At 42.1% G+C, this 26,292-nt stretch overlaps 2 protein-coding genes across 2 annotated transcripts in view; one reads left to right on the top strand and one right to left on the bottom strand.

Moving 5' to 3' along the window:
• ZC3H7A (zinc finger CCCH-type containing 7A) overlaps positions 1–26,292 on the bottom strand; it is a 37,690-nt gene that overhangs the window by 6,147 nt on the left and 5,251 nt on the right. The window contains exons 2-19 of the mRNA XM_068966997.1: positions 20,312–20,413; positions 19,498–19,537; positions 17,010–17,207; positions 16,106–16,264; positions 15,789–15,869; positions 15,657–15,695; positions 14,747–14,780; positions 13,845–14,128; positions 12,214–12,421; positions 11,053–11,117; positions 10,320–10,506; positions 9,116–9,277; positions 5,716–5,912; positions 5,340–5,440; positions 4,508–4,689; positions 4,024–4,100; positions 2,958–3,091; positions 2,451–2,556 (exon numbers count right to left, since the gene is read on the bottom strand). Coding sequence (XP_068823098.1) covers positions 2,451–2,556; positions 2,958–3,091; positions 4,024–4,100; positions 4,508–4,689; positions 5,340–5,440; positions 5,716–5,912; positions 9,116–9,277; positions 10,320–10,506; positions 11,053–11,117; positions 12,214–12,421; positions 13,845–14,128; positions 14,747–14,780; positions 15,657–15,695; positions 15,789–15,869; positions 16,106–16,264; positions 17,010–17,207; positions 19,498–19,537; positions 20,312–20,379 — 2,322 coding nt within the window. The 5' untranslated portion in view covers positions 20,380–20,413. The remainder of the gene's footprint in view (positions 1–2,450; positions 2,557–2,957; positions 3,092–4,023; positions 4,101–4,507; positions 4,690–5,339; positions 5,441–5,715; positions 5,913–9,115; positions 9,278–10,319; positions 10,507–11,052; positions 11,118–12,213; positions 12,422–13,844; positions 14,129–14,746; positions 14,781–15,656; positions 15,696–15,788; positions 15,870–16,105; positions 16,265–17,009; positions 17,208–19,497; positions 19,538–20,311; positions 20,414–26,292) is intronic.
• On the top strand, positions 22,301–23,265 carry LOC138076181 (large ribosomal subunit protein eL43-like). The gene is made up of 2 exons (XM_068968399.1): positions 22,301–22,304; positions 22,934–23,265. The coding sequence occupies exons 1-2, from the start codon at positions 22,301–22,303 to the stop codon at positions 23,263–23,265; spliced, it is 336 nt and encodes a 111-aa protein (XP_068824500.1).

The following is a 26,292-nucleotide window of genomic DNA, read 5'->3' as shown; positions in this document are numbered from 1 at the left end:
CAAGCTTTCTGTCTCAAAACTTTTCAAAAGAGCCTAAGTATGGAACTGGAATATGGAACATTTTCTTATGAGAAAATGTCAACAGATTCACTTATTCAGAGTATCTGCTTTTAACACAACAGAGCACTTTATCTCTGTAGTGCAAGTCTCTGGCCCCCTCAATATGACATATCCTACTCTCCTCTGCCTGACACCCAGAATACCTCCTTGTCAGCACTTGGGAAGCAGGAAAGAAACTGCAGACGCCTCCAATAAACAAGGTCAGAGAAAACCTCCGACGTTTACTTCTCACCGACACTGGCAGCTAATCTCAGCCATCATTCACTAGGTCTGCAGTGTCAGAAGACAATTATTCCACTAACCAGACCATCCAGTTATACAGCATTCAAGTAATACCTCTTGTGGTTATTTGCATTTTTACTTTACAGAGTAAAAACAGTGATACTGGTAGGAAAAATAAAATGATAGCAGTCAGCAGAACAGATTTCCCTAAGACCTGTGACTATTAAGAACTAGGAATACCACTGTCACCAAGAGCACATTCGTAAATATCATCAATGTACTTGTCTTTATGGAGCATAAATCCTAGCACAATTCATTGTTAGCTTGTCTTAGTTTATCCGTGTTTCAACAGAGCTGGCTCTATGTATTAGTTTACATAACAGTAAATGCTTAGCATTGACTTTCACCAAAAATCAAGAAGCGGTTAACACTAAACACTGCTCCTTTCCTCTCCTGAACGAAAGTCAGGGACCCCCCAACCCCTTTACAATTTTTTTGCAGGAAGTCAAGTCACCAAAACATTCTTGTGATGGATTTTCTTATATTCTTTTCCCATTCAAGCCCCAGGAAGTACTTATGTATTACTGGGTAGACACTGATTATTGTCTTTCAAAGCTCAGTGATAAGGAGCAGGGAGAAGAGAAGATAAAGGAGAAGGCCGCTCTGTGCTGGGTTTTTACACACCACCATCTCACATATCTTCCATGCAATGATTCCCACTTACAGATGAGCAAACTGAGGCTAACTTACTGGTCCTTCGGGCAGACCCTGAAGCCCATCCTCTCTCCGCCTCACCACACTGCCTACACATATACACGCACGCAGAGTGTTATTTCTTCTTTTAGAAAAAGGACCCCTTAGCAATATCTAGTGGGGTAGGGAAACAGAGGAAATGTGTTCCTGTAAATGCGGTGTAGAACCCGCGTCTGCAATGAGAGAATCACCAGTGGTTCTAGGCAGCTGCCTCATGAGTTAGAACTGTTCCCAGTCGTCTTCGTCTTGGCAAAATTTTGAGGAGTATGTCTATAATCTCCACTATCTACTGAAGCACAAGATAATCACTGGTTCTAATAAGCCTTCCTCCTCTCTTATTATAGCCCACTAATAAATCACCCGTATCGATGAGGCTGAAACCACAGTGGATAAACACAAACACATCCCCTCCCTCAAAGACTGGCCTTGTAGCCTGTGTTGAGTTTCACAGACTGCAAGGTGCCCTGGGTGATGGGAAATGAACCTGCCTCTTCCTCAACTCCTTGGCAGTTTGGAGAAGGAGCCGCGTTAGTGGAGAGTCTGCAGTCCATCTGCACTGCTGCTCTGGGCAGAAGACTCTCCCCATGTTTCCTCCACTGGGGCAGAAAGCGCCCCTCACCTGAGCTCAGGTATAACCCCGCCAGACCCTCTCTCGTGAACAAGAAAGTCAGGCCAGTTCCAAGCTTTGCCCAGACGACCACGTAGGGGACCAGAGGGACCAAGATGAAATGTGCCACCTTGTAAGTCAGTTTGATGTTCCCAATCTAAGGGCTTTGGGGGAACATGTTGCTCCAACAGGAAGCATTTTTCCCTTGGGTTGCTGCTGCTACTGCTAAGTCACTTTAGTCATGTCCGACTCTGCTCTACCCCAGAGACGGCAGCCCACAGGCTCCTCTGTCCCTGGGGTTCTCCAGGCAAGAATACTGGAGTGGGCTGCCATTTCCTTCTCCACCCTTGGGTTACTTCAAGAAAATCCTGTAACATTAGGTATCCTTTAGCGAGCATCCATTGCTTCAGTGAAAGAAATAGGCGTGATAAAAAAAAAACAAAACACCAAAAACTCATCAACAGAGTTAGTAATACAGAAAGTCTTGGGTTTGATAGCAAAGCTGAGGAATCAATGAAATTCTCTCCCATTTGCTCACAGCCATTCATCTGGAAAATAAGCTGAGTCTAGACCATCACTTTTCTCTAGTTCATTTTCTACATCTCCTAAGTAACTTGTTCCAATCAACCTAAAAACTGCGCCAGAGCCACACACACAAAAGGGGAAGGAAAACGAAAGGACCACTTAGATTTTAGTAACATGACGAGCATTATTTAAAGGGTACCAGTTTCCAACCGAATTACTACTACTTTCTAATGATTTGAAATGCCTAATAAAAAAAAAAGTGGCTTAAAAATTACGTATGTACATCAAACTGTAAAGGCATTTGTTTCTTTGTGGGAAGAGGACGGATGTTCATCCACTTCTTACGTTCAATAGACATCACTCTCATCGCACGACGATCTTTGGTCCACCTAAGAAAAATGGAGTTCAGAAAAAACAAAAACACACTGGCAAAGGCATAATATAAAGGGGCAGGTACAAAGTCTGTACCCAAGGGACCAGAGATTTTTTTTTCAACCCTTCTAAAAGAAATGCCTTATGATTCTGTCATTTCACTTCCTGTTGACATTTATAAACAGACATTCCCTATGAATCCTAAACAAGGAAATGGTAAAATACAGGAAAAATACTATTGAATTTTGTTGAATTCTTAGCTACTAAATCCTAAAAGTCTCTTTCCTTTTGGTTTGCAATTACTCCTAAATTGTCTACTTTCCTTTGCTCTCCTCACAGCCTTAATCTTTTTTCTGATATGTACGGTTTTATACCCATGAAGAGAAACAGGCACTATTTGCACACACACACTACTTACGAATGCCTTGCTTTTGCACTGCAATATTTTCTGTTTTTGTCTGGTTCAATGACTTGGCCATTTCTCAGACACTGAGCACATACAAATTTTATCTTCATATTAAGGGATCCAGGCATTATTTGATTGCCAAGTACCTTAAGTAATTAAGAGATCAGTTTTAATTAACAGAAAACCATTTTCTGAGAACACATTCATTCGCCATGCACAACTGTGTGCGATTATTATTTTTTTACTAGCACACAACTTCTGTTCTTGTCTGGTCTGATGATTTGACCACTATATATACTATCTGATAACTAAATCTCCAGTTCTCTACCCAAATATAAGAGAATATGATGAAAGTAGATTACAGATGCCAAACCTCAATTTATCAAAGCCAGCTCTGGTGTTAATGTTTAGGGTTTGTGGGGAGAAAGGAAGGAAGATGGTTGGATGATGCAGTCTGGCTGAGTGGTAAGCGGAACTGCATGGTCTACCTCCCCTCCTCCAAGGATCCCCACAGCCCAAGACCCCATCTGTTCTGCCAAATAAACTAAATAAGAAAACTGTATCCTAGAACTTCCCTGAGAGTCCAGTAGTCAGGACTCTGTGCTTTCTACTGCAGGGGATGTGGATTCAATCCCTGGTTGGGGCACTAAGATCTTACATGCTATGTGGTGTGGCCAAAAGATAAAATAATTAGAGAAAATTGTACCCTATATTCTTTCCTTCTTTGGCTATGCAGGATCTTAGTTTCCTGACCAGGGATCAAACCCATGGCCCCTGCAGTGGAATCACAGGGTCCTAATCACTGGACCACAAGGGAATTCCCTAACCTGTATTCCTGGCAGGTACTATGAGATACCTAGTTTTTTGGTTTTTTATTTTAATGATAATCAACTAAATTTCAGAAAATCTTTTTTCACATTTACGCAATTTTTTTTCCCACTTAACTCAATAAACTCAAGAAAACTCAAGCAGGTTACTGGATTATATGGAAGTATAAACTGCATCTGCCAACTACTAACATCCATCAGGCCATTCCAGAAAAGATCCCAAATGCAGAAAGGATAAAGGAAAAGCATACCTGAGCTCCAGGTACATTTGCTTCCAAATTTTGCCAATATCGTTTAGATTCCTGGGCAATATCATCATGTGAGATGCCTGAAAAATGCCGAAGACTTTTGTTTAAAGTTCTTTACGCAATATCAGGCCACCTGTCTAGGCACAGTCAGACTCAATTCTTTACCCCCATTTGGCATAATCTGTCACCAAGGATGAATATCATACTACTCTTTTGAAATGGAATCTTTATAAATACAGCTCTTGGTGCCTTCCAAAGAATCTTTCTTCCTCACGGATCCGTATTGCATACATGAACTTATATCAGGAATTACTTATATGAGACCACATTCAAAATAGGCCACTCTAAACATGAAGCAACTCAGGTTTAAGATTCAAGATAAAATCTACAGTGCTGCCACACCAGATTATGGGGAAAGGTCTTCAATACCATTTCGTAAACCCTGACTGCTCTTGAGGGGACTTGTCTCAATCTTGCACAAACCTACCTGTTTCATTTTGCAATATCCAGACTTTCAATTCTACAAGACTATGTGCATAAAAGCATTCATCTTCCCTTAAACAGCCATATCGAACCTCATGTCGGCATAAATCAAGCTGACACTGGCCATGAAAAGAACGTATTTTGGAATACTTTACTGTTGTCTCTCGCAAAATGTGGACAAGGCACCTAAGAGGAAAATGGAGCGACATTTTACTACTGTTCTACCATAGCTTTTAAAAAAAATGTATATACTCGTGTGTGTGTGCTTAACCGATCAGTCACATCTGACTCTTTGCGAGCCCATGAACTGTAGCCCCCCAGGCTCCTATCCATGGGATTCTCAGGCAAGAATACTACAGTGGGTTGTCATTCCCTTCTCCAGCAGACCTTCCCAATCCAGGGATCAAACCCACGTCTCCTGCATTACAGGTGGATTTTTTTTACCATCTGAGCAACAAGGAAGCCCATATACACATACAAAATGTAAAATTCTAGACTGAAAATACATTTTAAATCTCTTTCAGAAAAAAACAAATCACTGTATGCAACTGTAGGATTAATTGGGGAGAGGAGAGGATAATTATCTTAGGCTACATTAAAATACCTAAATCCATGTCATGAGAAGCTATAAACCCGTATTGCTTTTCTGTATTAAATCTTAATAATTCATTTTAAAGTTCTCAGCAAAACCTATTAGTCTTATAAAAATAGTCACCATCTTTCAAAACAACAACAAAAAGAGAAGGGAACGCCTGGGAAGATACTACTCTGGTTTTATTTGGATCTAAAAAGAGGATTAATTTTGTCACTAAAAATATTAGAAAATACCAACATACTTATTGTCTTCAAATTCATGCTTTGTAACCGGATGAGAACAAGATGTAGAATTATCTTTGTTTCTTTTACTTATCATTCTAGGCTTATGATCAAAACATTTCTGAAACAGACAGAGAAGAATTATCATAAAAATGTAATACAAGATGATAACTTTTGTGTGATGCTGATGACATTCATACTTACATATTACAAGCATATGTCAATTAACACTCGGCAAATAGGATGTCTTAATGTTATTCTTTTGGACAGTAATAGTAGCTACCATTGCTAAGCAAATGCTTTAGCAAACAGCAGGACCAGAGCTAAGCACTTGATACTTCTGGGTCAGAAACCACTACCTGTTTCACAGTCGAAAAGAAGACTTGGAGACAGTACCTCACAAAGGAATATAAATTCTCCAAGATGCTCCTGGAACAATTTGAATACGGTAAAGCTGATCTTTCCATTGCCACCGAAGAAAGCCTCTCTGCTGAACGCCCCCTTCCGCTCCAGTGTCCAGACATCTATCTCCTCCTGGCAATAAGCAAATGTGCAGTGGCCTGAATATCTACATTCCTCCTCAGCGGCAACATCTAGAAAGACAGGAAATTAACAGAGGTGGGATGGATTGGGAGATTGGGATTGGCATGTGTATACTAATATGAATAAAACATAATTAATAACAACCGACTGTATAGCACAGGGAATTCTACTCAGTGTTCTGTGGTGACCTAAATGGGAGGAAAATCCAAGGAAGAGGGGATGTATGTATACGTGTGGCTGATTCACTTTGCTGTAAAGCAGAAACTAACACAACATTGTAAAGTAACTATCCTCTGAAAAAGGAAAAAAAAAATAATACATTTTCAAACAAAATCTTATTAAAAAAGTAGGGGGGAGACAGGGAATTAAAAGACATTTAAAACATGGGCCATTGTGTTTTCAAAGCCAATGAATATTAAACACACTAAGTGCATTGTTTAAATTTTTCTAACAATTCAAGGATACACATATTACTATGCAGGAATGGTATATTGAACGCATGGAAGTGTTAGTTGCTCAGTTGTGTCTGACTCTTTGCAACCCCGTGGACTGTAGCCTGCCAGGCTCATGGAATTCTCCAGGCAAGAATACCGGAGTGGGTAGACATCCCCTTCTCCAGGGGATCTTCTTGACCCAGGATTGAACCTGGGTCTCCCACATCGCAGGGAGATTCTTTACCATCTGAGCCACCAGAGAAGTCCCAATGGTATTAACTCTTAAAACAAAAAAATGAACAAAAAAAAACAGCAGCACAATTCTAAATTACTTTTATTTCAGACAGGGCAAAAAAAGCCCTGATGTTTGCATGTTCACCACTAAGTTTAAAAAATCATTTCAGTTCAGTTCAGTCACTCAGTCATGTCCAACTCCTTGCGACCCCATGGACTGCAGCACGCCAGGCCTCCCTATCCATCACCAACTCCTGGAGTTTACTCAAACTCATATCCATTGAGTCAGTGATGCCATCCAACCACCTCATCCTGTCTCATCCCTTTCCCCCACCTTCAATCTTTCCCAGCATCAGGGTCTTTTCAAATGAATCAGCTCTTTGTATCAGGTGGTCAAAGGACTGGAGTTTCTGATTCAACATCAGTCCTTCCAATGAACTCCCAGGACTGATCTCCTTTAGGATGGACTGGTTGTATCTCCTTGCAGTCCAAGGGACTCTCAAGAATCTTCTCCAACACCACAGTTCAAAAGCAGCAATTCTTCGGCACTCAGCCTTCTTCACAGTCCAACTTTTGCATCCATACATGACCACTGGAAAAACCATAGCCTTGACTAGATGGACCTTTGTTGGCGAAGTAATGTCTCTGCTTTTTAATATGCTGTCTAGGTTGGTTATAACTTTTCTCCTAAGGAGTAAGCGTCTTTTAATTTCAAGGCTGCAATCACCATCTGCAGTGATTTTTGAGCCCCCAAAAATAAAGTCTGACACTGTTGCCAATGTTTCTCCATCTATTTGCCATGAAGTGATGGGACCGGATGCCATAATCTTTGTTTTCTGAATGTTGAGCTTTAAGCCAACTTTTAGGCTCTCCTCTTTCACTTTCATCAAGAGGCTCTTTAGTTCTTCTTCACTTTCTGCCATAAGGGTGGTGTCATCTGCATATCTGAGGTTATTGATATTTCTCCCAACAATCTTGATTCCAGCTTGTGCTTCTTCCAGCCCAGCATTTCTCATGATATACTCTCCATGTAAGTTAAATAAGCAGGGTGACAATATACAGCCTTAATGTACTCCTTTTCCTATTTGGAACCAGTCTGTTGTTCCATGTCCAATTCTAACTGTTGCTTCCTGACCTACATACAGATTTCTCAAGAGGCAGGTCAGGTGGTCTGGTATGCCCATCTCTTTCAGAATTTTCCACAGTTTATTGGGATCCACACAGTCAAAGGCTTTGGCATAGTCAATAAAGCAGAAATAGATGTTTTTCTAGAACTCTCTTGCTTTTTCAATGATCCAACGGATGTTGGCAATTTGATCTCTGGTTCCTCTGCCTTTTCTAAAACCAGCTTGAACATCTGGAAGTTCACGGTTCACCTATTGCTGAAATCTGGCTTGGAGAATTTTGAGTATGACTTTACTAGCGTGTGAGTTGAGTGTAACTGTGCGGTAGTTTGAGCATTCTTTGGCATTGCCTTTCTTTGGGAATGGAATGAAAACTGACCTTTTCCAGTCCTGTGGCCACTGCTGAGTTTTCCACATTTGCTGGCAAACTGAGTGCAGCACTTTCACAGCATCATCTTTCAGGATTTGAAAGAGCTCCACTGGAATTCCACCACCTCCACTAGCTTTGTTCATAGTGATGCTTCCTAAGGTCCATTTGACTTCATATTCCAGGATGTCTGGCTCTAGGTGAGTGATCACACCATCGTGATTATCTTGGTCATGAAGATCTTTTTTGTGTTCTTCTGTGTATTCTTGCCACCTCTTCTTAATATCTTCTGCTTCTGTTAGGTCCCTACCATTTCTGTCCTTTATTGAGCCCATCTTTGCATGAAATGTTCCCTTGGTATCTCTAATTTTCTTGAAGAGATCTCTAGTCTTTCCCATTCTATCATTTACAGACATTCAAAGCTCATTTCCTGAATATTCATTGGAAGGAATGATGCTGTAGCTGAAGCTCCAAAACTTTGGCCACCTGATGTGAAGAACTGACTCACTGCAAAAGACCCTGATGCTGGAAAGGACTGAAGGCAGAAGGAAAAGTGGACAACAGAGGTTGGGATGGTTGGATGGCATTACCAACTCAATGGACATAAGTTTGAGCAAACTCCAGGAGCTGGTGATGGGCAGGGAAGCCTAGCGTGCTGCAGTCCATGGGGTAGCACAGTCAGACATGACTGAGCAACTTAATTGACTGAAAGCTCATTTAGGTGGAGTGGTCTGACAAAATGAAAACACTATGTTTCTCTCAAAAATATATTACAAGACTGACATTATCAAAGCCTTAGTTCAGTGTTCTGATTCTGCTTAGACTATGTCAGAGAACCCAAAGTTTGAGACAGTTCTCTGTTTAAAACCTGGTGAAACCCCTATTTCAATAAATAACTATTAAACACCCACTAGACAGCAAATTAAAAGCAAAGGTAAAAGTAATACAAACAAATACTAATCTTTCAAACCAAGGAATTTGCTGTTAACTCTAAACATTTTTAGTAACAGTAATACTGGGGCTATTGCAATAAAAGTAGCAAATTGTTTCTCACTTAGGCCATGGTACACCAATTAAGTAATTATAGCACATACCTTTACATATATAATAAGGTCCTTCATAATTTGTTTTTGTCGGTCTTGGACGTATTTTTTTCCATGACTTATCTTCTACATTCTTTATCCTACCAATTAAAGTATCTTTCTTACATTTATGGTCTAGATTAGCATGATAAGTGAAATCCATTAGCTTAGGCCCTGAAAAAGATATAAAAAGGATTGTTCATATGCACAAGAAGTATAATTTCATTTTACAGGCACAGTTATAAGCAGATGTGAGCAACTGAATAATGATTATTAAATTCCCATGAAAAAGTCCTTTCATAACCCCCACGTAAAACAAGCTAGGGAAAGTAATTTTTGCCTTTTGTGGTGTCAGACAAAACACAAAGATCAGAACAAAACCACCAGTGCTCCCAAGATATAACCCTTATTTATTAGAATAAGAATTCTAATGGCTTCTAAAGGGAAAGTGAAAGTGAAAGTCGCTCAGTCATGTCCAACTCTTTGTGACCCCATGGACTCTATAGTACATGAATTCTCCAGGCCAGAATACTGGAGTGGGTAGCCTCTCCCTTCTCCAGGGGATCTTTTCAACCCAGGGATCGAACCCAGGTCTCCCACGTTGCAGGCAGATTCTTTACCAGCTGAGACATGAGGGAAGCCCAAGAATACTGGAGTGGGTACCCTATCCCTTCTCTAGCAGTTCTTCCCAACCCAGGAATTGAACCAGGATCTCCTGCATTGCAGGCAGATTCTTTACCAACTGAGTAAAGGAAAAGCATGTGCTTAAATAAACTAAGTAAGAAAATGAATTTGGGCCCCATTTAGAATAAACTGTGTTTGTATCACTTGACTTAGGGGTAAAGATATGAAAAAACCCAACAGAAAGTACTCTAATTTTCACAAACACTGTATCACATACTGGTCTTAAAATGCTTTTTTCTAGTTCTCACTCTATTTGAAAATGATCACATTCTTAAACATATATTTAAAATACAAAGAATTTTCAAAATCAGGTTAAATATTCTATTCCAAATGATTCTATACATAAAATTATATCAAAGAAGAACCGAGACTTATCCTATTAGACTCTAAAGGCTCCTAATCAATAATTGCTGCTTCTTTAGAAAGAATTCAAATAAAGATACAAGAGTCACAATAGTTGGTGTTTCCACATAGATTTACAAATTCCTAAGAACTCTCAGGTTATTGACGGGCTCCTTGGTTTGGTCCTGACCTGATTTTACAAAACAGATCTGGCAAGCTTGTCTCAGTTCATGGGTTCCTTCAAGGGGATGTCTTGGGGTCACTGAAGAAGCGGGTTTAGTTACTGCACTTCCAAAAAAGTTTCCAAAGTCATTCCGAGGGTGACTTGAAATTCCCAGGAAACTCTCAGAAGCAAACAGACTGCCTGGTCCATTCATCTGCAAGAAGCATAAGAAAACAAAAAACAAAAAAACAAAAAACAGCCAAAAAATATTGCACTATCACTAAAGAAGAAAACAAACGCATCTCAAAAGTGAGACATTCTGCACAGACTAGAGGTGGGACTATTCTGTCCTTACTACGTTTCTATTTAAAAACCATTTCCTTCTACATGTTCCTGTCCTTGGGGTCTCTAGGCCCCTCCCCCACTTTTCGGGATGCTCCATGAGTTGTTACAAGCGATGGGCAACTGTTCTGCTTCATCAGCCAACAGGGTTTTCATGCCCTGATCTTGCATTTCTTCGTCATTCACACTGTGCTAAAGCCTCTTACACTGTTGATTAATTTGCCATGACAGATCCAGCCTTAAACACAGAGCACTTATTACTGGATGTTCCAGAAGAGTCTTATTTTAGCACTCTTTCCCACAGCACACACAAAATTCCAGGGAGCTGGTACCGTTCATTCAAATAACTCAGTTACTTAAGTAAAAGACCTATTTGCAATTTAAGCGACGAAGTTACAAAAGAGGAAGTGGCACTTACAAGTAAAAGGGAAGAATTACTGTTGTTAAGCGCTGTTCCCTCTCTAGAAGTTGAGGTGGACAGATCTAAAATAATAAAAAAACTTCAACAGACCTTTTCATTCTAATCATGTAATAAGAACATCAGGGCTTAGTAGCTCACTATGGCTTCCCACCTTATTTCCCCTCCCAGTTCCGAGAAGCTTTCTTGCTCATTATTGACACTCAAAAAGGGCTATGGAGTCTCTCTTCTCCTCCAGAAACCAAGGACATAAATAATCCTTAGACAAACAAATTTCAATAAAAAGCAATTTTTCAGAGACATGAGCTAAGGCAGGGCCTATCAAATGGGAATGTTAAAAAAAAGACTAAGAAGATAATTCATATTAAAAATGGAAAAGGATTCTCTCCTTTTGAAAGTGTGAAGCAGAAACTCATCAAAACATTAAGAGAACCAGTCAGGTTCAACTTCTTTCTTTTTCTCCGTCTGCCACTCAATTCCTTTCTCTCTGCCCTCTGTTTTCCACAAATTTTCATTTGTTCAGTTGCCAATCTTTAAATCAATTATTTTGATGTTGATTCGTTTAACTGTAATGATGCCTGACAAAAATATGAAGATTTTTCTTGTGGCTACTTAAAGGATACATTAAGCCTAGAATTACAAAAACAGGAGTCAGGCCCAAACCTCAGCAATCCTTTGCAAAAGTAAAGTACCATAGTTTGCTGAGCTCAATGGATGAAGCCAAAAATACGTGGTTCTATTATCATTCTAAACACTGATTTTAAATTAGTCTTAACTAAAGTATTGCCTAGTTCAGAATTTAAAAGGATAACCTGTCTTTAAGACCCTTTAAGAGGGGGTTATCCCTTTTCTAGAGAAAACATTAAGAGTCATCTCACCCCCCCAAACAACAGACACCCACCTTAACAAGTTATCTTATTAAAACAAACAAACGAACAGTGCCACATACATTCCTACTCTTAGGCCTTTGCTTCTTGATCTCCACAATGGCACAATTAAGTCCAGGAGAATTTAAAACAGGAAGCTTTAGGTTTTAGAGCTACAGTCTATTTTCAGCTACAATGAAAATAACTCAAGTACCAACTACCCAGTGTTAGTTAAACAGACTGTCTTTTTTAGAAAATGAACTGTAACTGTTTACATATGCAGCTCAAGTCTTACCTCGTTTAGATTCACTCATTGAAAATGAATTTAAAGAAGAACAGAAATCTTCTAAGGATGAAGTCAAAGGCGGATACAGATCCGAGAAGGTGGGCGCAGGTGCATACCTCGCCCCGATGGGCAAGGCGCCCAAAAGAGACGCCGCCGAGAAGGGGACGCTTGGGCCAATGCTGGCAGTTGGGAGGGGGCCTCTGACTAAGGCTGACGGCTGGGGAGGAAACAAGACCAGAATAAAGTCCATGAAACTCTGTTCCAAGCTTGCCAAACTGCTTTTAATATCAGCACATAAGAACAAATTAGTCCACTGGGTGATTTTGTTAGGTAACAAAGTTGAAGTCATAATCAAGATGGCAGAATCCAAGCGACAGAGCTGACTTCTTCTCCAGCCTACTTTTTAAAAAGTCCGGAGATGTGACTTCTAATATCACTGTGACCCAAATGAGAAGTCCCTGCTTCATTTTCCAAGCTTTCTAGGATTCCTAACAGTCCCTGCTCTGAGCCAACGGGGGCCAGGGCGGAAGGAAGGGTGGTCGAGAGAAGGCAGGTGGAGCAGCCTGGAGAACTGGGGACCATCTTTTGGGAGATGTCAATGTACAACCTCATGAGAACAAATGGAACGATGCCTTGCCCCTTCTCCACAGAGCTACAATTTTTCGAGAGCCCCCTGTATCAATTAAAGTACCTTCCACTATTTTAATATACTTCACAGCAGGAGTCAGCGAACTTTTCTATAAACGGTGGGATATACCATCCATTTAATCCTCCTAACCCTCTGAGGTGCATCCTATGAGGACTGTCACTGTACAGATGAGGAAACCGAGGGACTGAGAGGTGAAATAACCTGCCTCAGATCAAAGTGGAAGGGACCAACTCCCCCACCCGCACCCCCCATCGTCTGTCTGCCTTCTACATCTTCTCTTTGTCAGCCCCACAAGGACATCACTGGTCTTACTCTCCCTGGAAACCAGCTCTGAGTTTCCCTCTCTGTGTCATCATTCTAGTATCACTGCTGCCACTATCTTTCTTAATATACTTCACAGCAGGAGTCAGTGAACTTTTCTATAAGGGCTGGATATTAATGCAGCCCTATTAACATTGCAGGCTTTGTGGATTACACGGCCTCTGGTGCAACTACTCAACTCTGTTACTGCAGTGTCATGAGATGTTTTCATGTATCTTAAATATTATTCTTCTTTTCCCTTTCTTCTAGCCACGTAAAAATCTCTAAACCAGTCTCAGTGTTCGGGCTGTACTAAAGAGGCAGCAGGCCAGATCTGGCCTGTGGACCCAAGTTTGCTTTATGGTTATATAGCTACAAGAGAATCATCCTTAAGGAATGAGAAATCCTTTAATCCATCGATTCATTTTGCCTTACATGCCTAATGTCTATTCTTTGCCAGGGAGTTAAATTTCCCTTTCCCATAACATGTGATTCCTAGCATGTTCTGTTTTTTTTTAATTTATAAAATAAAGTGCCAGTTACCACTGGAAAAGGACAAAAGTAATTTTCAAGAAAAGCCTAAGTTTAGCGTACAGTCAATACTGAAAATATCTAGCAGGTTATATCACAATTTTTTAAAAGAAAGAGGGGGGAAAAAGTCAGGTTTTAAGGGAGTCAGACTGAAATTTACCATGACCGTTTCATTAGTTTCAGGTGCAGAATCCAGGAGATCGTCTATTTCATCTCCGAGGACCATATCCCCATCATCTAAAAACGCTTCCGGCATGCTGAAGGGGATCTTTCCTCCATTTGCCAACACTGTAGATGGTAGAGAACTCTCTTCCACTTGCAGTGGCAAAACAGAAGTTAAGGGCATAATAGAAACTGAAGCCAGCTCATTTCCAACTTGGTGAGAAAAACTGGATGCAGGTATAGAAACAACAGAAGGTGCTTCTTGCCTCGGAGCTAATAAATCTGTAACATGAATGGACATGTGCTCACTTATTTTCAGTATATTTACGTAACACTACTGTTAATGGCCAATAACAGAAAATGAAGAGCAAGGTGAAAATATGAAAGCAATTATAAACAGATAGATACAACAGCGAAACCAATTCAAATAAAAGAGTAAAAGCAATTCTAAAAAAAAAGAGTTTGTTTTGCCCAGGAACAGATATATTCACTTGTGAAAATGCTTCCTCCTTTCTCAAAATACCTGGGCTCCTTTCGGGTGGAGCTACTAGAGGGTGGTGATGCCACGGTGGATGCCAAACAACTGCTCGCTGACAGTCAGTACCATCAGTCACTACTGACACAGCCAGAGGCACAGAGGTGGTTTCTGAAATTACTCTTGTTTTAATACTACTAACGACCCAGCAATCTTAATCGACAACACTATAACGTACATAACATCTAAGGCTGGCACTTTTCTTTTTTGTTTGGTGCGCAGTGAGGCATGTGGGATCTTAGTTCCCTGACCAGGGTCGAACCCACACTCTCTGCATGGAAGCGTGCAGTTTTAACCACTGGATCACCAGGGAAGTCCCCAAGGGTGGCACTTCAGATTAAGAGCATGTGTGTGTGCAAACATACCTGGCTCGATATCCTCCACAGAACAGTTCAAAGCCTAGAAATTGAACCAAATAATAGATCATAGTATTTTCAGGATTCTAGACTATAAAGCAAGCTATAAAACTTGCTCTAAGAGAGCAATCCCAATTCTCACATCTGACCTCCTTCCAGTTAAGACAGAGACAAACAGAATGCACAAGCCTTTGTGATGGCCAGTCCAGTGCACACTCAGTCGTGTGGGCCAGTCCAGTGTATGCCCAGTCGTGTCTGCCTCTTTGTGACCCATGGACTGTAGCCAACCAGGCTCCTCTGTCCATGGAATTTCCCAGGCAAGAATACCACAGTAGGGTTCCATTTCCTTTTCAGGATCTTCCTGACTCAGGGATTGAACCTGCATCTTTTGCGTCTCCTGCACTGGCAGGCCACCTGGCTGGGAAGCCCAACCTGTATAATAACGTAGGATTAAACAGTGCGGGCCTCTTGCCACTCATTTCGTGTGGCCTAGTATTTTTCCAAGCATATTCAGGAGCCTTCCAGTTCCAGAGGGACCCGTGTAGCCACTCCACCCTCCCCAACTCACAGCGACCTCCTAACAGCTCTAAGAAGACTTATCCTTAAAAAAGATAAGTGTCTAACCCAGTGACTTCTAAAATTAGTATGTGGCCCCAACCCACATTTTCTAATAACACCTAACTTCTATGAACATCCTGTAAAATGCTCCATGGGCCTTCAGGAAATGTTGATTGAGAGTAAAAGATATGACTGGAGCTGTTTCTTTTCTTTTCATAGGGCAGGAAGCTCTGGCCACTTAGGTGTATGAGGAATAAAAAGGCCTCAAAAATAAACAAAACCCCAAAATATTAAAAGCAGAACTGCTACTACTTCTTTTCTTTTTTAAAAATTATGATTCTTACAAGAGTAATGACCTTACCTTTGTAGCCCCATCCCCAGGAACTGATTTTAGTGAGAGCTGAAAGAAAATTAAGATGCTAATTTAAAACCAGAACTGACTCCAAGTTACAAAACAAAATGAAAATAACTTATGGCGAGAACTCCAGCTTACCTCGGCTCTAACATATGCTTTTCTTATTTTAAATCCCAGTTTCTGAGCTAGTTCTTGAGTTAGTTTTATCACATGTTCATCCTGAAAAAAGTCAGAATATACGATTAATGGAGGGTTATATTTACTAACTGTAGAGGTGAAGGGACAAAGCAGTTCTAATTTATCCTTGTCAAGACACTTGCTTCATGGGCACTTATTCCCAGCTGCAGCAGGTGGACGGCTGGCTGGAAAACATAACTTTTTGATGCCATTCGTCTACATAGAAGCAATAAAATGGCTAGGATGTAAACAAATGAATTAGAACATAAATACCATACCTGAGGCACTGCCAAGGAGCACTTTGCTACAGCATCATAAGCCTCTCTGAATCTTCCTAAATTACTTAGAGCCTTAGATTTCCGATACAGAGCTTTGTAGTTACTGGCATTTAAACTGAGGACTGTATCACAGTCTTCTAAAACTTTATCATGGAAACCCTGGTGAGTGAGACCAAATAAAGTTAGCAATCAATTCATGTCTTGCAATGATGCAAACACAAACAAATTCAGATGCTCCTCTCAAAATGGATTGGTAATGCTTTTTATTTGTTTTTTTTTTAAATTATTTTCATTATGAAATTTCAAATACAGAAAAGCAGAAAGAATATCATAGCTACCTATGTACCCACCACCCAGACCTCTGGCCATGAAAGACCCCAGATCTTCAAGAAAGAAAGCTGTCCAGGTATATCTGAGGTCCTAAGTGTAAATGTCTATATGAAAACTGTAAGAACATCAAAATACTACTTTTTAAGTTTAGATAAGTGAAGAGGTTGTGTTAATTCTTTTGAAGGCTCACTACTCCTTTTTTTTTAATTAAAAAATAAAAATAACTCCTAAGAGAAACATAAGGAGCAAGCTGTCAGCAGAGACAACTGATACACCCATCTGTGAATACCTGTATCTTTTTAGGCTGACTTTTTTTTTTTTTTTAAGAGCAGATACCCCCCTCCCCCAAAGCCATACTCAAAAGGGTATCTCCAAGGACCAGTATCTAAAAAATTATTTTTAAAAATTCATAAGTATTTGGCCAAAACTGATTTTTCAAAGCTTGAGGCCTCTCTAAAGCAGCTAGTACATCTTTCCTATAAACTGAAATTAGAAAGCTGACTTTTGCTAATGTACTATGTTACTGAAAATCTTTTTTCTCTCCAAAAACACTGCTTTACAAGTCACAACTCACCATATTGGAATAGCAAGCAATACGATTTATATATAGTTTTTCAATGATTTCTTTAGGGATTAAAATTTCTTCAGACTTTGCATAATCAGCTATACTCAAAGCTTCTGAATACTGACTTATAGAGTGGTTCCAATCACGTTCACGATAAACATCATTTCCTTCATTAAAAAGATTTCTCACAAGAGCGTGTAAATATACCTTAAAAAAAAATAAAAAGAATGTTACCCCTTGAAACTCTTTAAGGAACAAGTCAGAGTGCAAGAAAATTTTAATTTCTGTATCTAAAACTTCAGAGGAAACAATTTGACAGAGCAACAAGCCCTACTGTAAGAAATTATGAAATCTAGGCCAGGTCACTACTATCTCAGCTAGAGTTTCCTCGTGCTTGCTTTTTCCAAGAAAAAAATCAATTAAGAAAAGTGCTGCAAAAGCAGCCTGTCAATTTTTGTTGACATCGCCAACTCTGTGCCAAGGATAAATTCCTACAAGTGGAATGAGCATTTTAAGGCTTCTAACTGGTATTTATAATTGTTTTCCAAAAAAGGCAGTAACGATGAATGCCTATAGTGGCTTGCTTGAATGCACCCCGCCAACATGTGTACACACATGCGTGAGCACGCACACATAAAATCTACTGATTTCTAGGGGAAAAACGGTATCCTTTACTTATCTGCATATCTGATTACCAGCAAGGCTGAACTTCTCCACATTTAAATGGACCACTTGTATTTCTTCTTTTGTAAATGTTCAGGTGGCTCACTGATTTAGGGGGTTCAGTTCAGTTTAGTCGCTCAGTCGTGTCCGACTCTTTGTAACCCCATGGACTGCAGCATGCCAGGCCTCCCTGTCCATCACCAACTCCCAGAGCTTGCTCAAACTCACGTCCATAGAATCGGTGATGCCATCCAAACATCTCATCCTCTGTCATCCCCTTCTCCTGCCTTCAATCTTTCCCAGCATCAGGGTCTTTTCCAATGAGTCAGCTCTTCGCATCAAGTGGCCAAAGTATTGGAGTTTCAGCTTCAGCATCAGTCCTTCCAATGAATATTCAGGACTGATTTCCTTTAGGACTGACTGGTTTGATCTCCTTACAGTCCAGGGGACTCTCAAGAGTCTTCTCCAACACCACAGTTCAAAAGCATCAATTCTTCGGTGCTCAGCTTTCTTTACGGTCCAACTCTCATATCCATACAAGACTACTGGAAAAACCATAGCTTTGACTAAATGGACCTGTGTCAGCAAAGTAATGTTGCTGCTTTTTAATATGTTGTCTAGGTTGGTCACAGATTTTCTTCCAGGGGATGTCAAATCTTTTTTTTATTGCTTTTAGTACACATGTTCTTTTGGTAGGGGCAAAAGTTCCTTAAGTTTCCTTCAGGATTGCTATCATTGCTTTAAGATTTTAGAACTCTCTTTCTGGGACTTCCCTGTTGGCCCAGTGGTTAAGAAACTGCCTTCCAATCAAGGGGACACCAGTTCAATCCCTGGTCATGGAACTAGATCCCACATGCCTCGGAGCAACTAAGCTTGTGCACCTCAACTAGAGAGTCTGTGCACTGCAATGAAGACCCAGTACAGCTCCCAAAATAAATAAGTAATCCTTTCCTATCAAGGGGGCACATAAACATACAGCTCTTCATCTTGTTTCATGAATTCACATCTAAGCTGATGAAAGTGACAAAGGAAACTGTCCAGATCAATCTTTAACAACTGAGGTGACTTGAGAGACAGGCTGATTCCCCTCTCTGGGCCCTGAGTGCCTGTCTGTAAAATCAAAGGACTGCTCCACATGATTGCTAGCTCTCATACTTTACAGTTCTACGTCTATTTGGAGAAAAGGAAGGAAGAGGCTGAAATGAACAGAGAGGGAGGGAGGCAGAGAGAAAGGAATGACGTTCAGAAACACCAAAACCCGCAGAGACACAAAGCCACGGGGAACTAACGGTATGCAGAGATGAGGTAATCTTTAGTTCCAGGCCTAGTCAACTGGGCTTTCTCTCAAACTAGATTCATCTCCAGCTCTTTCATTTGATTACCAAGTCACCCTTTTACTGTGACAATTTCTCTGCTAAAGAGAAACCAGAAGATACTCTGTCCCTCTCAATCATAATCTGTCCCTCTCATTCTTCCTGAAATGAAAGGCTAAAAGTAACTGTCAAGGGACTCAAAGAAATTACTTCAAAACGACATTAACAGAGGAAAGAAAATACAACCGTCCAAGTATGCCAGAAGAAACTAACCTTGTCTTATTTACACGAGTTGACAAACTTTTCCTGTAAATACCCAGACAGTAAGGATTTGAGGCTTCGTGATCCATTCGGTCTCTCTCAACCATGCCATGAAAGCAGCCAGATAACACACCAGCAAGTGAGCATGGCTGTGTTCCAATAAAACTTTATTCACAAAAACAGAGGGCCGCACTGGGGTTTGCCAAGCCAGGCTACATGTGACAGTTCACAGGCTACTTTCAAACAGATCTTTTCCTTACCGCATATTGTTCCTGTGATCCTGGATACGACAGCGGTGACCTACGAAGAAGAAACCAGTTAATTTTGCTGATCAGGTCCCTGTCAGGATTGGTTCATCCAGGAGTGACCCTAAAACTGGGCTTCTCATTAGCTCATCACTGGTTCAAAGCACATTTGAAAGACCTACTTGTCCTCTATGAACATGATTCACATATAACTGCAGTCACAAAAAAAAAATCGAAAACTATTCTTTTGTATTTTCTTTAGGGTAACATTTACCTTTCAAATCTACTTCTACTAACAGAGGGCCTAATTCTTCAAATGCCGAAAAAGCTTTAAAATAGTACAGAACCACTAGTTCTACTTGTTCCAATTCACTGCAGAACAGAGGGAAAGAATATCCCCTTCCCAGGAGGGACAAAGAAGCCTTTCTGCCTGGACACGGCCACCCGGGCTGTGGTCCTGTCGCTGACGTGTGTCCCGAAGGCCAGTTGAGGCCGGGCTTCTCAACAGAAGGAGTGTGGCCACAAAAGGCCTGGGTGCTGACCGATGTTGACTTTCCCTCATCAGAGTGAAACTAGGTTCAAATTCCTCTGTCGAACATTTTGGGAGGTAAGTCAGGATTTTAACCCTGAAATATCAGTGATGGCAAGATCCACCTCGGAACACAAAGGGACTGATGTTCCGGGAGCAGAAAGCATTGCTGGGACAAAACTATCGGATTTCTAACCCAGGTGAATAGGACTAAAAGTGTCCTACCCTCCCCCAAATCCAGAGCCACAGCAAAAGGGGACTGCTACGTGGCGAGGACAGAGGCGTGCAGGGAGCCCTTACTGTATGAACTGTAGTCCTTCTTTAATGTTCTGCTGCCTTTTTCTTCTCTCCTCGGACACACTGGACATGTTATCCCACACATCCACTTTCTAAAGGAGAAATCTGGAAAGAAACAGGCAACAAGTTACACAAGGCACGGGGCTCCTGGACCCCAATTAAAACATTCAGGATCAAGGTCATGTTGCACAATTAACTGTGGACGCATCCATATCCTCCGGCTTGACGAGGGTCTTTGAGGCCGAGGACACCACCTGAGCTGGGTCAGTGGTCCCCGCTGTCTCGTGCGCCTTGAGCAGAGGGTGTCCACATTCTGCCTGCTCCACGTTGAACAACCGGGCAGATTCGGCAGGCGCCTCCTAAACAATCCCCACGCCCAAGTTACCTCTCTCTCCCCCTCTCATCTACCCTCCTTCAACTGCAGGTTTTGTTTCTGGCCTGTCTCTACGCACGCGGAAGCAGCCGTGAGAACAGTCCTGGCCTTGTTTTGCTTCTGGAAACCTTCCAGGAACAAAAAGGTTTCATATCCGATTGCCTCCGAGGGATTTTGACTTCCTTGTGAGCAGTCTAAGCGTGATCTGTAGTTTGTTACACAGACTTTTGAAACAATCCTTGTTGATACAACTGATAGAATGAGGATCTAAGTGAAGTTACTTTAATTGAAATTTTCTAGATGGTAAGGGTTTACCTTAAATGTAACTCAGGTTGATGTCAACACCGGGGGTATTTACCCCGACTGGCCATTGTTCATGAAGTATTTTCCAGAAAGCTACAGGAGAACCACAGAGAAAAGAAACGGGATAAAACGTCACCTCTCAGCATCCTAAACTAGGGTCACTCAGTCTCAGCCATTCGGGGAGGAAAGCTATGACAAAGCCAGAGAGCATATTAAAAAGCAGAGACATCACTTTGCCTACAAAGTTCCGTATAGTCAAAGCGATGATTTTCTAGTAGTCATGCATAGATGTGAGAGTTGGACCATAAAGAAAGCTGAGCACCAAAGAATTGATGCTTTTGAACTGCGGTGTTAGAGAAGACTCTTGCGAGTCCTTTGGACTGCAAGGAGATCAAACCAGTCAATCCTAAAGGAAATCAACCCTGAATATTCACGGGTGGGACTGATGCTGATGCTGAAGCTCCACTACTCTGGTCGGACGTGAAGAGCTGACTCGTTGGGAAAGACCCTGATGCTGGGAAAGATTGAAGGCAAAAGGAGAAGAGGATGAAAGAGGATGAGATGGTTAGATGGCATCACCAACTCAATGGACATGAATTTGAGCAAACTCTGGGAGACAGTGAAGGACAGGGTCGCAAAGAGTCTGACGAGACTTAGAGACTAAATAACAACAACAAGCTCTAGCGTGGAGAGCTGTCCTGTGTGCCGTGGGATGCTAGCAGCTTCCTGCCCTCTGTCCACTAAGTCCCAGCAGCACTCCTCCCCTCGGATATGGCACACCAGTATCTCCAGATATTGTTAGATGCTCCCCAGTGGGGTGGGAAGAGGTTGGGGGGTCCACACAGTCACCCGCGGACGAGGACTCCTGAGAGTCAATTCTAAGAGGACATCGTGTCACGAAAACTATGGGTCTGCACCCATGTTTCAAGTATACATAGTGGAATTGCTTTAGTTTCATTACTGCTCACCATGTGTTGTGCAAGGTTTTCCAAGTGTAGCATGGGATGGAGGCTAGAGTGCCCGGAAACCTGGGAACTGGTGCTAAGGCTTTTTTCTTTTCTTCCCCCTTTCAGTTTTATTGAATACAGCACTGTGTAAGGGTAAGGTGTAAAACACAATGATCGACATGAAAACCTCACGAAATGATCACCATAACAGGCTTAGCAAACATCCATCACTTCATATAAACACAAAATTGAAAGAATATAAACATATTTTTTTTTCCTTGGGATGAGAACTTTTACTCTACATCCTCAACAACCTTCATGCTTCCCTGGTAGCTTAGCTGTAAAGAATCTACCTGCAATGCCAGAAACATGGGTGTGATCCCTGGGTCGGGAAGATCCCCTGGAGAAGGAAATGGCAACCCACTTCAGTATCCTTGCACCTGGGAAATGCCATGGACAGAGGAGCCTGGCAGGCTACAGTCCATGGGGTCACGAAGAGTCAGACATGACTGAGGCAACTGAGCACCAGCCATACACAAGATAGCTCCAGATGGATTCACAGAAGCAACAGCAGTGAGAGAAACCTGGGGGCTGGGATAGGGTAAGACAGAGTCTCTTCACAGCAAACCTTTAAAAAAAAATTTTTTTTAATCTTGTGAATAAATGACCACTGGAAAAAGAAAGTATTCAAAGAAGCCTATGTGGCTTCTGAGCCCTTCCGGGGCCACTCGAGTTTTCTCTCCTCTAACTTAAGGCCGAGTCAGAACCTTGGAGCTCAAGGCACCCAGGGCTGCACTTGGAGGCCCAGGGAAAGGCACCCAGGGCTGCATTTGGAGGCCCAGGGTGGTCAGGCCAGAGTGACTGGGATGGAAGAAAAGAAGCTGCAGGCAAGAAGCCTCTCCTCTCCTTCAGTGAACCATGGGCCTCTCCCCACCCTTGCCTGGCGAGCTGTGGAATTAGTTTGAGGTTCACTTGAAAAGTAAATCTGGCTCTTGGGCTCAGACCTAGGTGGCGGCCACCTGGCGAAATGCACCAAGGAGGTCAGAATCGTGGGCAAACACGGGACCTGTTATGATGCCTCCCCCAGGAAAATGGTGAGGAAAACTGAAACCAGCCAGCATGCCAAGTACACCTGCTCCTTCTGCAGCAAAACCAAGAAGAGACGAGCCGTGGGCACTTGGCACTGCGGTTCCTGTGTGAGAACAGCAGCTGGTGGCGCCTGGACCTTCACCCCCACCTCTGCCGTCACAGTCAAGGCTGCATCAGAAAGAAGCCCGAAGGAACTGAAGGACCAGGAGAAGCACCACCATTTGACAACGTTGCCTTGCCTATAATAAACGGGCTCATTTATGTAACAACAACAAAAAAAGCAAATCTGTGGACTCAGAAGGGACTCCGGGGTTAGGATAATCGCCAAGATAAGAGCCTTAGAGCTGCTTCCCCAGGAAGTGCTCAAAAACCTTGAACCCTGGCCTCTTAAGGACAAAGGGCAGCAGAGAAAGAGCTGACGACTCAAGCAAGTGATTAAGAGAAAGTAAGATGTAGATTCTTTACAGCAGGAAACGCCATGCCACTTTCACATGTTTAAAAATCGGGGAACAGAGCATGAGGTGACATTTAAATATCATATGACACAGCGTTCCATGTTCTATAGAATTCTCCCCTAAATTTTGTTATGAAAAATTTTATACACACACACAAAAAAATTTTTTTTTTACCATGAATTCATATACCTCTATACTACCTTATATCTTACAATGAATATTTTGGTATATGTATTACATCTGCCCATCCTTAATGACGGCTGCCCACCCTCCGTCCATTCACCAACACAATTTTGTAAACTGCAAAGTGAGCGGCAGACATCAATTATAACTCACCGCGAAACACCTCAGCATTATGTGGAGTTCAACAGCTGTTTGCAGTTTTTAAGGTAAAATGCAAATACGTTAAGGCAGGTTTTGACAAATGATACATCTGTGTAACCCAGACCCTGGTCTTGAGACACACCACTGCCTTTACTCCAGGAAGTTCCCTCGGGCCCCTTCTCCAGCCGGTCTTCCCCTAACCTGCACCCAGGGCAATCACTGTTCGGCCTTTTTCCCACCATAGTTAGTTTTACCTGTGAAATGAAGCCTCCCCCAACATCTCACTTTAAAATAAAACAATAAAGGCTTTCCACACCATCTTATTTCGGAATCCAGTCAACAGAACCCTGCCTTAGTTTTAAACTGAAGGAGAACTTGATAAAGTTAATCCAACAACCATTTCTCTTCAAATTCAGCAGCACATGACAGGGGTCTCTTCCCTCCTCGAAGTGCAGGGGCGGGGGGCTTCACCTCCAGCTGACCTCTAAACGTGAGGGCCCTGGGGGGCACCAGAACCCCTCTCCCTGTGTCCCCCCACCCTCTCCGCTCGGGAACCCCCTGCCCCACCCAGATGTGAAACCTTCTCGAGGGCCCGACAATGCCCCATGTCCATCCCCTAGCAGAGCTCGCAGATAACCTTCTACCTGGTAGTTCTACTTGGATGTCCAGATGCCACCCACTGTTCAGAAAGCAGGGCTTTAAAATACCATGAGAGTGAAAAGGAACGTTGCCTTCCCAGCCCGATCATTCAGCCGCTTGGGTGCCCTCTGAGGGCAATCAATCAATGGAACATCATTGCCACAGATCTGTTAGGCATCCTGACAAAGACACTCTGTGAACAAAGCTGTGCCTGGACTACAGAGGTGGTTACATGAATCTACACGTGGGATAAAACTGCCCAGAAACACACACACACGTGAATGAAGAGCTGAGTAAGGTCTGTAGTCTGGTTAACAGCATTATGCAGGTGTCAGTTTCCGGGCTTGGCTATGGCACTTCAGGTAGGCAAGACGGCACCACTGGGGGAAGCAGACGAAGGGTTTGTGGGAGTCAATATATGACTTTCGCAATATCCTCTGAGTATGTAATTATTTCAAAATAAAAAGTTAAAAATATCCTGTGGATACGCTATTTTTTATACAAACTAGGGCTCCTAACGTGTCTGCACCTTACTTTTCTTGACTTGGCACCGCGTCTTGAAGGTCAGTCCATATCAGCACACATCAAGCTGCGTGAACAGCCCTGCAGCGAGCTCCATGATACGGCTGCACCGGAACGTGACCAGGCCCCTAGGACACTGTGGTTGTTTCCAGCCTTTAAAAGTTCACCAGGTACACAGGACATTTCATATGCACATATCTTCAAAGAATTTCCAAAGAATGAAGGGTAGGTGTATTTCTTTATTTTGCCAGCTACTGCCAAGTTTTACCAAATGACCCTACCCACCACCAATGCACAAGAAATGACTGGACGTTTCCACTGCTGTCAGGGAGATGACAGTGTGACAACTGTGGTTGGGGCTTTGTTTGTTTCAGTCTTCCTATCGTTAGGGAGGCTGAACATCTTTTAAGATTTAAGAGCCGTCAGTACTTCCTTTTCTGTGAACTGTTGTTTCATTTCCTTCATGCGTTTTTCTTCCAGGCTGAGCTGTTTTGATTCGTGGAAGCTCTTTATGTGTTGAGGAAAGCAGTCCTTTGTGATGTTATTATTATTTTCCCCAACGTGATGCCAAACTTTTGATGTTGGTTATAGTACTTTTTGACAGCAAAAGTCTTATTTTTAAGTAGCTCAATACTTTCTTTTATGGCTTCTGGATTTTGACATACTCAGAAATGCCTGGGCTTCCCTGACGGCTCAGTAGTTAAGAATGCCTGTCAGGCAGGCGACAAGGGTTTGGTCCCTGATCTGGGAAGATCCCACATGCCACGGAACAACTAAGCCCGTGTGCCACAACTACTGAGCCCATGCTCCAGGGCCCGGGAGCTGCAACTACTGAGCCCACATGCCACAGTTATTGAAGCCCGCACACCTTTGAGCCCGGGCTCTGCAACAAAAGAAACCACCGCAACGAGAAGGCCATGCCCCGCAACCAGCGTAGCCCCTGCTCGCTGCAACTAGAGAAGAGCCCTAGCAGCAGCGAAAACCCAGCACCGCCAAAATAAATAAAGAAGTGAAATTATTTAAAGAAAGAAAGGAATGCCTGCACCTCTCTGAGATTACGAAATAACTCTCCATGTTTTCATCTAGTAGTCTCACTGATTCATTAAAAAAAAAAAGATTTTCTTTTCCTTAAACCAGATCCACCAGTTTACTCTAAGGAGTGATATATATATATATATATATACATATTCCCTCTCAAATAGCTACTAGTCGTCCAAATGCCATTTACAAAAAGGCCATCTATCCTACACTGACATGTGTAAGACCCATAGAAAATTCTGGGCCAGTGTGTGACCCTTACTCAGCATGTCTAACTGGAAGGCCCCTAATGTT

The sequence above is a fragment of the Capricornis sumatraensis genome, chromosome 3, assembly GCF_032405125.1.
Source record: "Capricornis sumatraensis isolate serow.1 chromosome 3, serow.2, whole genome shotgun sequence".
Classification (NCBI taxonomy): Eukaryota; Metazoa; Chordata; class Mammalia; order Artiodactyla; family Bovidae; genus Capricornis; species Capricornis sumatraensis.
This window is presented reverse-complemented; position numbering and strand designations above follow the sequence as displayed.